This window comes from Littorina saxatilis, linkage group LG15 (genome assembly GCF_037325665.1).
Source record: "Littorina saxatilis isolate snail1 linkage group LG15, US_GU_Lsax_2.0, whole genome shotgun sequence".
Taxonomy (NCBI): domain Eukaryota; kingdom Metazoa; phylum Mollusca; class Gastropoda; order Littorinimorpha; family Littorinidae; genus Littorina; species Littorina saxatilis.
The window spans coordinates 24,017,454-24,031,918 of NC_090259.1; the positions used below are offsets into that span (position 1 = coordinate 24,017,454).

General features: G+C 41.7%; 1 protein-coding gene across 1 annotated transcript in view; it reads right to left on the reverse strand.

Moving 5' to 3' along the window:
* LOC138947963 (centrosome-associated protein 350-like) overlaps positions 1-14,465 on the reverse strand; it is a 166,629-nt gene that overhangs the window by 69,430 nt on the left and 82,734 nt on the right. The window contains exons 5-6 of the mRNA XM_070319486.1: positions 8,964-9,036; positions 4,472-5,314 (exon numbers count right to left, since the gene is read on the reverse strand). Coding sequence (XP_070175587.1) covers positions 4,472-5,314; positions 8,964-9,036 — 916 coding nt within the window. The remainder of the gene's footprint in view (positions 1-4,471; positions 5,315-8,963; positions 9,037-14,465) is intronic.

Here is a 14,465-nt window from a genome sequence, read left to right on the forward strand (position 1 = left end):
TGATAAATGTCTTTGATGACGTCATATCCGGCTTTTCGTGAAAGTTGAGGCGGCACTGTCACGCCCTCATTTTTCAACCAAATTGGTTGAAATTTTGGTCAAGTAATCTTCGACGAAGCCCGGGGTTCGGTATTGCATTTCAGCTTGGTGGCTTAAAAATTAATTAATGACTTTGGTCATTAAAAATCGGAAAATTGTAAAAAAAAATAAAAATTTATAAAACGATCCAAATTTACGTTTATCTTATTCTCCATCATTTGCTGATTCCAAAAACATATAAATATGTTATATTCGGATTAAAAACAAGCTCTGAAAATTAAATATATAAAAATTATTATCAAAATTTTTTTTTCGAAATCAATTTAAAAACACTTTCATCTTATTCCTTGTCGGTTCCTGATTCCAAAAATATATAGATATGATATGTTTGGATTAAAAACACGCTCAGAAAGTTAAAACGAAGAGAGGTACAGAAAAGCGTGCTATCCTTCTTAGCGCAACGAATACCCCGCTCTTCTTGTCAATTCCACGGGCACTGCCTTTGCCACGGGCGGTGGAGTGACGATGCTACGAGTATACGGTCTTGCTGCGTTGCGTTGCGTTCAGTTTCATTCTGTGAGTTCGACAGCTACTTGACTAAATATTGTATTTTCGCCTTACGCGACTTGTTTTATTATTCTCTTTATTTATATAGCGCCTTATCCGAAGTTCAAAGCGCTTTATGCCGTGTGAGATGGAATTTTTTACACAATATATCACGCATTCACATCGACCAGCAAACCTCAAGCCTGTTAGGCGAATGTTCACCTTTCGCGGCCTTTATTCCAAGTCACACGGGTATTTGATGGACATTTTTATCTATGCCTATACAATTTTGCCAGGAAAGACCCTTTTGTCAATCGTGGGATCTTTAACGTGCACACCCCAATATAGTGTACACGAAGGGACCTCGGTTTTTCGTCTCATCCGAAAGACTAGCACTTGAACCCACCATCTAGGTTAGGAAAGGGGGGAGAAAATAGCGGCCCGACCCAGGGTCGAACACGCAACCTCTCGATTCCGAGCGCAAGTGCGTTACCACTCGGCCACCTTACTCAAAAATGCCCAGTAACTATTTACACACAGTACAAACACCCTTCCACTTGAACGCTCACCAAACGGGAACATCCTAGGTGCCCTACGTAAAGAGCGAGCAATTTTGAAAGAATCAATTTTGCAGATTGTCTCGGACACTTTTGGGACCCATCCTGAACTCAGGTCAAAAATGAGTTACTTCCCTTAAACTGGCGATAGCCGTGGATCGATGATAATCAGAAAGTTTTTGGACCGTGGTGCGTTTTTGCGCTAGACCTAACTTTTAAAATCTAAATAATAAATTGACAGCGTGTTTTCATCAAGACAAGATCAGTGCAATTCGAAGTTGTGAAAGTTTGAAAAAAGAAAAGCAGGGTCACGCAAGGGTCGTAGCAGACGACGGTTTTTGCGGCATATTGCCGTTCCTCTCAACAGTCAAAAGCCATCGCTAGAGTTCTTGTGAACCACAGCCGTTTGTTTCGTGCATAAAAACGTGCTATTGTAGATAAGCTGACATCGAGTCGCATTCAAATGAATAACTGACGACTACATTGTGAAAAAGGGAAACTGGATCACACGGGTTCACGATGGCTCAGGATAAACCACGCAAAAATAAATTCTTTGAAAATTGTTCGCTCTTTACGGAGGGCACCTAGGATGTTCTCAATCGGTGAGTGTTTAAATGAAAGGGTGTTTGTACTGTGTGTAAAAGCCTGACCGTATCTGTGATGGTTTACGAGAGGCTTACTGTGCCTTTAAGCTTTTTATTAAATGAATTCATCAAAAAATAACCACTCTGCGCAGGTGACATGTTGATTTTTGGTGTGTGTGCAAATGGAGGGATGGTATAATACCATGTAAAAGCATGGGCAGATCTGAGTTGTTGAGTCGAACTATTTTCACAGATCTATAGGAAGGACTGTGTCTTTAAAAGGACGGTCTTCACAGCATAATGAGCCCACTGTCATCCATCATCGCACGCCTTTCACTTTCAGAAGGCATTAGAATTGCGAATAGACACTGGAGTTGGTCTCAAAGACATGATCCAAATGTAATTAAGAATTTAGAATGAACACAAAGAAAAGATAGGAGAAATACGGAGAATATTTGATCCAAAGGCTTATTGAAGCAAAAGATCGTGCAGACAGGGAAATGTTAGACGAAACACAAGTGAAGGTGGGCCGAGATATGACATCCTGAGACAAACAGGAGACATGACAGCCGGGGACAAAAATTTGTTTGTGGGGACAAGAAAAGCACGGCACTAGTGAAGACAAAAAGACAGGACTACGTGCAACAAGTCTCGAAAAAACAACCCACCCATGAAAATATATTAACTCTTTTTACATTTAGTCAAGTTTTGACTAAATGCTTTAACATAGAGGGGGGAATCGAGACGAGGGTCGTGGTGTTTGTGTGTGTGTCTGTCTGTCTGTCTGTCTGTGTGTGTGTAGAGCGATTCAGACTAAACTACTGGGCCGATCTTTATGAAATTTGACATGAGAGTTCCTGGGTATGATATCCCCGGCGGTTTTTTTTATTTTCTCGATAAATACCTTTGATGACGTCATATTAGGCTTTTTGTAAAAGTTGAGGCGGCACTGTCACACCCTCATTTTTCAATTAAATTGATTGAAATTTTGGCAAAGCAATCTTCGACAAAGGCCGGGGTTTGGTATTGCATTTCAGCTTGGTGGCTTAAAAACTAATGAGTGAGTTTGGTCATTAAAAATCGGAAACTTCTAATTAAAATTATTTTTTTATTAAACGATCCAAAAACAATTTCATCTTATTCTTCGTCATTTTTTGATTCCAAAAACATATACATATGTTATATTTGGATTAAAAACAAGCTCTGAAAATTAAAAATATAACAAGGAGGGCAAAGCCTATACGACTCACATGCTTGACCTTGACCTTTACATGACCTTGACCTTCAGGGTCAAGGTCAAATAACTAAACCTAGCAATGACATCATGCACTAAGAACTGCTTTACAAATTTTTCCTACCACAATACATGTGACCTTGACCCAAGGTCAAGGTCATCCAAGGTCATGCAACACAAAGCTGTTAATTCAAGACATAGGAAGTACAATGGTGCTTATTGGCTCTTTCTACCATGAGATATGGTCACTTTTAGTGGTTCACTACCTTATTTTGGTCACATTTCATAAGGGTCAAAGTAACCTTGACCTTGATCATATGTGACCAAATGTGTCTCATGATGAAAGCATAACATGTGCCCCACATAATTTTTAAGTTTGAAACAGTTATCTTCCATAGTTCAGGGTCAAGGTCCCTTCAAAATATGTATACAATCCAACTTTGAAGAGCTCCTGTGACCTTGACCTTGAAGCAAGGTAAACCAAACTGGTATCAAAAGATGGGGCTTACTTTGCCCTATATATCATATATAGGTGAGGTATTCAATCTCAAAAACTTCAGAGAAAATGGGAAAAATGGGAAAAATAGCTGTTTTTTTAGACAACATTTATGGCCCCTGCGACCTTGACCTTGAAGCAAGGTCAAGATGCTATGTATGTTTTTTGGGGCCTTGTCATCATACACCATCTTGCCAAATTTGGTACTGATAGACTGAATAGTGTCCAAGAAATATCCAACGTTAAAGTTTTCCGGACGGACGGACGGACGACTTGGGTGAGTACATAGACTCACTTTTGCTTGGCATGTAAGTCAAAAATTATGATCAAAATTAAATTGTCGAAATCGTTTTAAAAACTATTTCATCTTATTCCTTGTCGGTTCCTGATTCCAAAAACATATATAAGATATGATATGTTATGATTAAAAACACGCTCAGAAAGTTAAAACGAAGAGAGGTACAGTAAAGCACAGCGCAATCGCTACCGCGCCAAACAGGCTCGTCACTTTCGCTGCCTTTTGCACTAGCGGCGGACTACGTTCAGTTTCATTCTGTGAGTTCCACAGCTTGACTAAATGTAGTAATTTCGCCTTACGCGACTTGTTTTTTGGTCAATTCTGCAGAACATAAGACAGTGAGCGGAGCAATGAACGAGAAGAAAAAGAGAAAGAAAGGCAATAATTTAATAATGGCACACTGCTAAAAAGGGAGGAGTTTTGAGACAAGACATGACAAAAACAGAAACAAGATGAGAAATAGACAAAACAAGCAAAAAGGAACAAAACAAGACAAAAGCCAAATGGAACATGACACCCCCGGAAAGCGGCCTACGGCTGCCTAATGGGTGGGATAAAAATGGTCATACACGTAAAAACCCACTCATGCAAAAAAAACCACCACGTGGGAGTTTCAGCCCATGGACACAGAAGAAGAAGAAGAAGAAGAAGAAGAAGGAACATGACATGAACAGCAAACAAGGCAAGACAGTACAATAAGCCAACGGGGGTACTCACTATCGTCTTGCGGTAGGTCCTTCAAGGAGCGCTTGATCTTCTTCTGATGGCGAGCGCTCAGCCCCCGAGACGGGGGTGGTGCTCCCCCGACCGCCCCCCTTTCGTGTTCGCCCCCAGACGAGTCCCCCATGTCGCCCCCGACGCGCTCAGAACCGTCACTCATTTCTCTGCCCCCTCCTCCTCCTCCCTTGCCAGGGGGCAGCAGCGGTACTCCATTGTAACTCGGTGCACTATTCCCTGAAACACGCCTCCTCCCCTCCGCATGACCTTGACCCCGCTCCCGTGACCTTGACCCACCGACGACGTCAAGGTCGACGTGGGTCAGTCGCAGTGGCGCCTTGTGCTTTTGGTGGTGGTGGTGAGAGTGGGGGTGATGAAGCGGTGACGAGGACGAAGACGAGAGCGGATCGTCCTCGAATCGTCCCCGGAACGCCTCCGCCACGTAAGTGTCGTTGAGAAAACGGATCTCGGTTTCCCTGATGGCGCGACTGTCCGTCAGGGTCCCCTGCAGCTCAGCGGTATCCAACTCGGAGTTGGACAGGGTGGAGGGGTAGGAAGGGTGGGGGTGGGTGTGGGGGCGATTGGGCGGGGGGTGGCTCACACTGTCCCTGTAGGTCCCGTCCCACTTCACTTCCCTCAGCCGCAACCGCTGGGAGAAATCCACCCGTTTGGGCTGCGGATCTGCGAGGCTGTCCGGGTTAGTTGTCGTGGTGTAGGGGGGGTTCCCTGCAGAGTTCTTGGCGTGTCTGGTGCGTCTCCCCCCGTCTTCCTTCGCGCTCCTCACCCCAACGACGCGCTCACTCCGTCGCTGTCGCTGTTTGGAGGTGGCTGGCTCCTTGTCATCTGAAAGGTAGTTCAAGAGTAAATCTTGCATGTCAAACATTGTACCTGATTAGAGAGAGAGAGAGAGAGAGAGTGTGTGTGTGTGTGTGTGTGTGTGTGTTTGTGTGTGTGTGTGTGTGTGTGTGTGTGTGCAGTTCTGTTAGGACTCTGTTTGGTTGTTGTGTTTGAATGTACTATGCATGCACCCAAACCAAGATATATTCCTGTCAAATGCACGTGGTTGAAATAAAATCTTATGTCTTATTCCAATCTGGCTATTTGAAACACCAACAAGTCGCGTAAGGCAAAATTACTTCATTTAGTCAAGCTGTGGAACTCACAGAATGAAATTGAACGTAGTCCGCCGCTAGTGCAAAAGGCAGTGAAAGTGACGAGCCTGTTTGGCGCGGTAGCGGTTGCGCTGTGCTTCATAGCACGCTTTACTGTACCTCTCTTCGTTTTAACTTTCTGAGCGTGTTTTTAATCCAAAAATATCATATCTATATGTTTTTGGAATCAGGAACCCACAAGGAATAAGATGAAAGTGTTTTTAAATTGATTTCGAAAATTTAATTTTGATCATAATTTTTATTTTTTTTATGTTTCAGAGCTTGTTTTTAATCCAAATATAACATATTTATATGTTTTTTAGAATCAGAAAATGATGAAGAATAAGATGAACGTAAATTTGGATCGTTTTATAATTGTTTTATTTTATTTACAATTTTCAGATTTTTAATGACCAAAGTCATTAATTAATTTTTAAGCCACCAAGCTGAAATGCAATACCGAAGTCCGGCCTTCGTCAAAGATTGCTTGGCCAAAATTTCAATCAATTTGCTTGAAAAATGAGGGTGTGACAGTGCCGCCTCAACTTTTACAAAAAGCCGGATATGACGTCATCAAAGACATTTATCGAAAAAAAGAAAAAAACGTCCGGGGATATCATACCCAGGAACTCTCATGTCAAATTTCATAAAGATCGGTCCAGTAGTTTACTCTGAATCGCTCTACACACGCACACGCACACATACACACACATACACCACGACCCTCGTCTCGATTCCCCCCTCTATGTTAAAACATTTAGTCAAAACTTGACTAAATGTAAAAAGATCATTTCCCATTCAATGTACTCATTTTCATGAACGATGTTACTGTTATCGATTCTGCTTTAGTGTAAGAGTACGTTTGAGTCAGGACACATACTTCAATTTCGCCTGTATGTCACGACATTGTATTAGAATCAGAATTGTTATTAATCAACATAAATTCCGGTTGGTACAAAGTACAACTCTGTCATGGACGTGGGATATTAATTTAATTGCACGAGCAGTGCAGTACAATGAAACAATCAGAATTATACAGAAACTCATTTCTCCCATCTACTACACAACTCTGGAATTTTTTTACCACACTATATAAAACTTCGTGATTCCCTAAGTGAATTTAAGCACTTTTTGTCAAAAAACGATTTAAGTCCGCCGTGTTATTTTTATGCTGGAGATCGCATGTCACAAATAATTCACTGTTAGCTCAGGTTATATATAAGTGATCTTAATAACGATCTAGTGAGACGTCACGTTGCTACAGATGCATCTTGTGACTGCGGATTCCCGTCCGAATCCGTACAACACTTCATATTCGATTGTCCAAATTATCGCGAAGCACGTCAAGAAACTATACATACCCTCCCCAATCACATAATTCACCTCCCCCACCTTTTAAACGGAGACAGACAGTATTCCTTAGATTTGAACAGGAAAATTTTTTCCACCGTACACTCGTTCATTAAACGTTCAGGCCGCTTTGGGTAAATCAGAATAAATGCTCTACAAGCCGGACAACAACTTTAACTTCTGCACATCTCCTACCCATCCCTCTTCTTTTATTCATCTTCTTTCCCTCCTTCCTTCCTTTACTGTCTTTCTTTATAATCATTATGCAACGTTCATTACGTTATTAATAGATTTGGTTTATTGAGACACATTTTTCAGCCGTTACCGCCTTATGTTGTACTGTCATGCAGGAACACCACTATAAGCTTCTAGCTTGTTGCTGTTTCTGTGAACTTTGTATACATGTCATGATTGTAACCTTTGTTAAAATAAACTTATGTTTAAACCAAACAATCAGACAAGGAATCTCGCTTCCTCTTTCAACTTAAAATTGAGGGGAAAAAACAGCCACCTGCAACTGGGGAAACGGAAATGCAAGAGAAACAAGTGTCTGATTTCATTTGTCTGACTTTCCCTGCAAGTAAAACAATGAAACAAACGTGCTACTTGAGCACGATTCGGCCATTAATATCACGGATCCTGGTATCAGTCAACAGCTGCACTGATCTCTTGAGTCTTCCCTTCCCCTTGAATTAGCACTCCTGTCCTCGCAAAGGCACCCTCCCCCCCCCCCCCCCAAGCCAGTCTTGCACCTTGACTTCACACCCCCCCCCCCCCCCCAACATATGGGCCTCTCTGCCTCGCTCTCTCAAACCGTCCTCAGACCACTATCTCCGTCAATGCTCTCACCAACCCACCTTCCTTGCCTTTGCTATGTTCATGCCCATTCACACTGCAAACACCTTCTCTCGCCCCCCCTCCTCTCACCAAGAACTCCGTCAATTGCTACCCCCTTCCTCCCTCAACTTCTCTCACCCCGATCGCCGACAATGCTCTCACCAACTGACATTTCTAGTCGTTGATATAGTCATGATCATGCACATTGCTCCACTTTTGCTACCACCCACCCCCTCACCCCCCTTGTCAGAAGGGTAGAATCTTTGCAATTGACAAGGCTCACAATGAGAAGAGTGTGCAAGAGATAAACATGTTTTCTACGCGTTTTTGAAGACTAACAAAAGCTTTTTCTGCGTCTGCATTACAATTGACGAGAAATGCTGAAATAAAAAAATAAAATAAAATAAAAGGTGACACAGAGGCTCGTGCCAAGTTTTCCACTGAATACTCTCTGGGCTGCTTTGTCATATGGGGGAACTTTCATTCAATGATTCTAGTGATTGTGGACTTTTGATCGAATGTCTAGAATTGTGTTCAGACCTTTTTTTTAACAGCCCCCCTCCACCCACCCACCCCCCCCCCCCTCCGCCCACGCCAACATTCTTTCTTTCCCTCTCTCTCTCTTTGTGTGTGTGTCTCTCTCTTTGTGTGTGTCTCTCTCTGTCTCTCTGTCTCTCTCTCTCTCTCTCTTTTTGTGTGTGTGTGTGTGTCTCTCTCTCTCTCTCTCTCTCTCTCTCTCTCTCTGTGGAGAATACAAAAACACGGTTTTAATGTTGACGAGTGTCTCCTTCCAGGTGTGGCACACGTATTGAGGAATACGTTCTTCCTTGAACTGCTCGCGAAATATTATCGACATCACCATTGCTTGAGTCGTCAAGTTTGGTGGTTGCACCCAAAACCTTTCAGGATCTCTGTCTCTCTCTCTCTCTCTCTGTCTCTCTCTCTCTCTCTCTCCCTCCCCCCCTCTCTCTCTCTCTCCCCCTCCTCCCCCCCTCTCTCTCTCTGCCTCTCCCTCTCTCTTTCTTTTTCCCCAGGAAAATGAGGCATCACAGATTCTGAAACTTTGATTAAAATTGTATGACATGTGAATGATTGTATCGATGCAGAACAAGGTCTGAAAAGTCCAGAAAATGTCAATAAATACGCATACTCACCAAGACGACTGACTTTCCGCTTGGTGCTGGAACTTTGAGAAGACACCCGCGACGGGCTTGCGGAGTTCACAAACTGAAACATACAAACAAAAACACCATAAACAATCAAAATGAAGACTAACTATCCATATCAAAAGACAGAGAGGGAGGGGTTAGGGGCTTGATTCAGATAGGGTAGGGATACACTTTCTCTGTTATGCGCAACTATCTTATTTTGTTTTACGCAGCACCGACGAGCAAATAAACTGACAACTTTATCAATGCTCACAAGACCCACGCATTCAAAAACAAGACGAGACGTCAACAACCTGATAACATGACTTTCTAATCAGCCTCACTTCAACATTAGAAGGAATAAATGACAAAAGAACGTTCCCTAACTTCCAGGGCAAGGGAGGAATCGCTTCAAAGACACCGGCACACAAAACTTAGCAACAAAAACGCAATTAACTCTTTCAGTCCGTAGCTTTCGTTCAAACAAAAAGAATAGGTCTGTGGCAAGGAGCAACAGTCACTGCCTGTTACGATAATTACTAAGTACGACTTAAGTATGAAAGACGACTTAACTTAACACACACACACACACACACACACACACACACACACACACACACACACACACACACACACAAAACAAGAAAAACAACGTTTAGTTACAAATACCACACTTCGAACAGGTTCATCCCAAAGCCTCAAATTCAATAAGCGACTTCGGGAAGTGTACGAAGCTGCCAGCACGAAGCTTTGGCACTGAATGTTCGTTAAAAAGACTTCGCGAAGTTGACTTCAGGCTCAATTAAAGACCGGCATTATCCTAATCATAGACAATCTACTTGATAACAAATATAATTGTTGGTGTTCCAGAAAAAGCGAACAATGCGCGGAGTTAAACCACAGACGCGATGGTTTTTTTTAATTTAATTTTTAATTTTTGGCTCACGTAAGTGTAGCCTATGCGATGGTAAACTTTGTCTGTCTGTGCGTGCGTGCGTGCGTATGTATACGTGTGTATGTCTGTGGTAGAAACTTTAACATTTTTGGCTAAACACCGAAATACTCATTTCACGTGGTTAATTTTCAAGCACCATCTTCAAATTATTGAAGCAATGATCAACATTGTGTCGGCATGTGTGTAGTTAAAGCGTGTATCCAAAGAAAACGGGTGGTGGGGGGTTTTGAAGGGGTACAAGCAGTTGACTGGTTTGTGTCGTGATAGGCATGTAGACGGCAGGTCAGGTAAAGATCAGGTCAGGGGTCGCGCGAAGGATTGTGGTCCAGTTCTCACCTCGCCGATTCGCCGGGGAAGACGATTTCATGTTGTTCGGTTTCTAAGCTCCAGAAAAGTAAATAAAGAAGATACCAAAGGGAGATTTCCTACAATTTGATCTGCACAGCGTGTTTCCAATGTCCACGCGAGGAAGAGCTGTCGAAAGCGCGGCAGTCAGTGTCGATCTTGCAGTCGTATCCCGGTAAGTTCAGAGACAGATCTAGTGTCTCCCACTCTGATAACGTGTCACCTACTGTTAATCCGTTTTGTTTTAATTTCTTTTTATTTCAGCAGACACGGATGTCAAACACAGTGCTAGGCAGTCACCTCTAGTGAAATGAGTTGATCTAAAGTGCCTGTAATGTTTGGATGTCTTTGCTCGTGGTTCGATTTATTCGATTTTTTCCTCAGATTCAAAACATGCACCGTCATGGTTTTGTCTGTACAATTTAGTAAGTCTTAAGTACTTTGCAACAACTTCCTTGAACGTGAAAGACAGTTTTTGAATGCTAGATCTGTATCGCGTTTCATTCCAGACTCGATCCTCTCTTTGATTGTAGATCTACTGTTTGCTGTTTACGCACTATCATATGATTCGCTATGTAACGTTTGGTAAGCTTACCTTGCAACAGCTTTCTTGTCTTTGTTGGCATTTCTGGCTGTGTTGACCGTCAGAATTATTTTAAGAACCAGGCTGCTGCAGTCGACATGTTTCGCATATTGTAGGGTTACCATGCTGCATAGGTAAAGTGGCTTGTATAACCTGACTATTCTGTTTCAAAACACTGTTTATATTTGTGTAGGTTGTAGTCATCATAACTAATCGCATTTTGCCATTTGTTTCAGAAAGGAGGTTAACCTACAACAAGATCGACGCTATGTCAGAGCCACATGAAGACTTCCGAATTTAGATCTACTCGGCATGGTGACAAGTCTTGATGAAAAGTATAGGACTGAGGACAGCAGTGGAAAAAGTGCCCACATGGCAGGTACCTAACCTATTACCCTAGTCATTTTATCTGTTTGCCTTCTTTTGAAAATTATACATGGAGTTGATATGATGCGTTAGTTTTAACTGTGTGTGTGTGCGTGTGTGTGTGTGTTTGTGTGTGTGTGTGTGTGTGTGTGTGTGTGTGTCTGTGTGTGTGTGTTTGTGTGTTTGTGTGTTACGGAGTGAGTGAGTTTGTGTTATGTTACTGTTTGTTGATTTCTTACGGGAGCCTTGAAGGCTTCGCCTCTTGTTAAAATTCTATTAGCTGACGCATTAAGTCAGTATTTACCATCACTGAAAGACACTACAGAATCTCGCAATGGGTCTCAAATATAGTGGCATCCTTCGTTTAAATCTTACAAAAACCGGGTATTAAAGGAGGAAGTCCTAAAATATAGATACATTTGTTGGTTGTGACAAAATTGCATAACATAAAACACTGAACAAAAACAAACAAGAAGGGCAAAGCCCATACGACTCACATGCTTGACCTTTACATGACCATGACCTTCAGGGTCAAGGTCAAATAACTAAACCTAGCAATGACATCATACACTAAGAACTGCTTTACACATTTTTCCTACCAAAATACATGTGACCTTGACACTGAAAGACACTACAGAATCTCGCAATGGGTCTCAAATATAGTGGCATCCTTCGTTTAAATCTTACAAAAACCGGGTATTAAAGGAGAAAGTCCTAAAATATAGATACATGTATGTGTATGTAAGTGATATGGTTGAGATGGCCTCAACTGGATATTTGCTATTTTCGTTACCCTATGTAGACTGTTTTTGATCTGTCTTATGTTATATTGTCTGGAAAAGAAAAAAGAATTAAAAATAAAAAAAAAATAAATATAGATACATTTGTTGGTTGTGACAACATTGCATAACATAAAACACTGAACAAAAACAAACAAGAAGGGAAAAGCCCATACGACTCACATGCTTGACCTTGACCTTTACATGACCTTGACCTTCAGGGTCAAGGTCAAATAACTAAACCTAGCAATGACATCATACACTAAGAACTGCTTTACACATTTTTCCTACCAAAATACATGTGACCTTGACCCAAGGTCAAGGTCATCCAAGGTCATGCAACACAAAGCTGTTAATTCAAGACATAGGAAGTACAATGGTGCTTATTGGCTCTTTCTACCATGCGATATGGTCACTTTTAGTGGTTCACTACCTTATTTTGGTCACATTTCATAAGGGTCAAAGTGACCTTGACCTTGATCATATGTGACCAAATGTGTCTCATGATGAAAGCATAACATGTGCCCCACATAATTTTTAAGTTTGAAACAGTTATCTTCCATAGTTCAGGGTCAAGGTCACTTCAAAATATGTATACAATCCAACTTTGAAGAGCTCCTGTGACCTTGACCTTGAAGCAAGGTAAACCAAACTGGTATCAAAAGATGGGGCTTACTTTGCCCTATATATCATATATAGGTGAGGTATTCAATCTCAAAAACTTCAGAGAAAATGGGAAAAATGTGAAAAATAGCTGTTTTTTTAGACAACATTTATGGCCCCTGCGACCTTGACCTTGAAGCAAGGTTAAGATGCTATGTATGTTTTTTGGGGCCTTGTCATCATACACCATCTTGCCAAATTTGGTACTGATAGACTGAATAGTGTCCAAGAAATATCCAACGTTAAAGTTTTCCGGACGGACGGACGACTCGGGTGAGTACATAGACTCACTTTTGCTTCGCATGTGAGTCAAAAAAGGTCTTAAAAAGAACCAGTCTGAAATAGTGGGGTCTTAACAGGGGGGTTTCATTGTAAGACCAGTATTTGCGTGCAGTGACTCCCATCGATCCACGCAATGATCCATAAGTGACTGGATCCACCAGTCAAGCGGGCTGTGCCTTTTTACAGTTCATCGCTTCTTGTCTGAAGACGCCATTTTACAATCGCATTCATTATGTATACGAATACGAATACGAATACGAATACTTTATTATCTCATACAGAGAAATTTCAGTGTGGTGCACATTAAAAGACAAAACAAATAATAAGACAACAGATAAAAATACCATACGAAGCATACTACACTCGCGCACGCATATGTACACTAACAGGAATAGTAACATGATTCCAAATAGGTAAATTGCCGTCAGCTTTAGCTAAAAGTTTACCGCTAAAAACTATCATTATCACAGGACTAGATATGTCATTGAACAATATTTATCACAGGACTAGTCATTCGAGGGTTATCACACTCAGCATAAGGGTGCACATCAAAGAATATAAAAAATATTCATCACAGAAATCAGTGCATATGTTCACCGGCACACATACTAGTTTTAATTAACTTAGGTATTTAAAAAGCCAATTGACTTTGGAATAAAACTGTTCTTAGTTCTGAGCGTGCGGAATCTGGGAGTGCGGAGGCGACGTCCTGAGGGCAGGACCTCAAAGTGGTGAGCGAGCACATGACTACTATCCTGGATGATGCAGCGGGCCTTTCGCACCACACGTCGTTCATACAGCACAGTCAGTCCTTCCTGTCTCACCCCCACAATCTTACCACATGTGTTCACCACCCGCCCAAGCACATTCTTACTCTTCACACACAGACCTCCATACCAGCAGATGAAAGAGAAAGTGAGAATGGATTCAATGAATGAAGTATAGAATGTTTGGAGGATGCGGCTGTTGATGTTCAGACTTCTGAGCTTTTGTAAGCAGTAGATTCTTGACTGACACTTCTTGTGGATAGCTTTAGTGTTTGAGGAGAAATTTAGTTTGTTGTCAATGACTGTACCGAGATATTTGTATTCAGTCACTCGCTCAACTTTCACACCATCTATGTATAAATCTGAAACTGTAGCTGGGTTTTTGCGAAAGTCAATAACTAGCTCTTTTGTTTTTGTCACATTTAGGGCTAAATAGTTATCTTTACACCAGGAGCTGAAATTTTGAACTTCAGAAAAATAAACAGAATCGGAGTCAGACAGGTCTTCAAGGGCAGAATCGTCAGAATATTTCACAATATACAGCTTTCAAATTAATGTTTGTATCTTTTTCGTGTTCCATCGAGCGAGGGAAAGTGTGTGTGTGGATGTGTGTGTGTGTGTGTGTGTGTGTGTGTGTGTGCGCGTGTATGTATGTGTGTGTGCATGTGATTATGTTTGTGTGTATGCGCGTGTGTATGTGGGTATGCGCGTGCTTGTGTGCGTGGAGAGAGAGAGAGAGAGAGAGAGAGAGAGAGAGAGAGGGAGAGA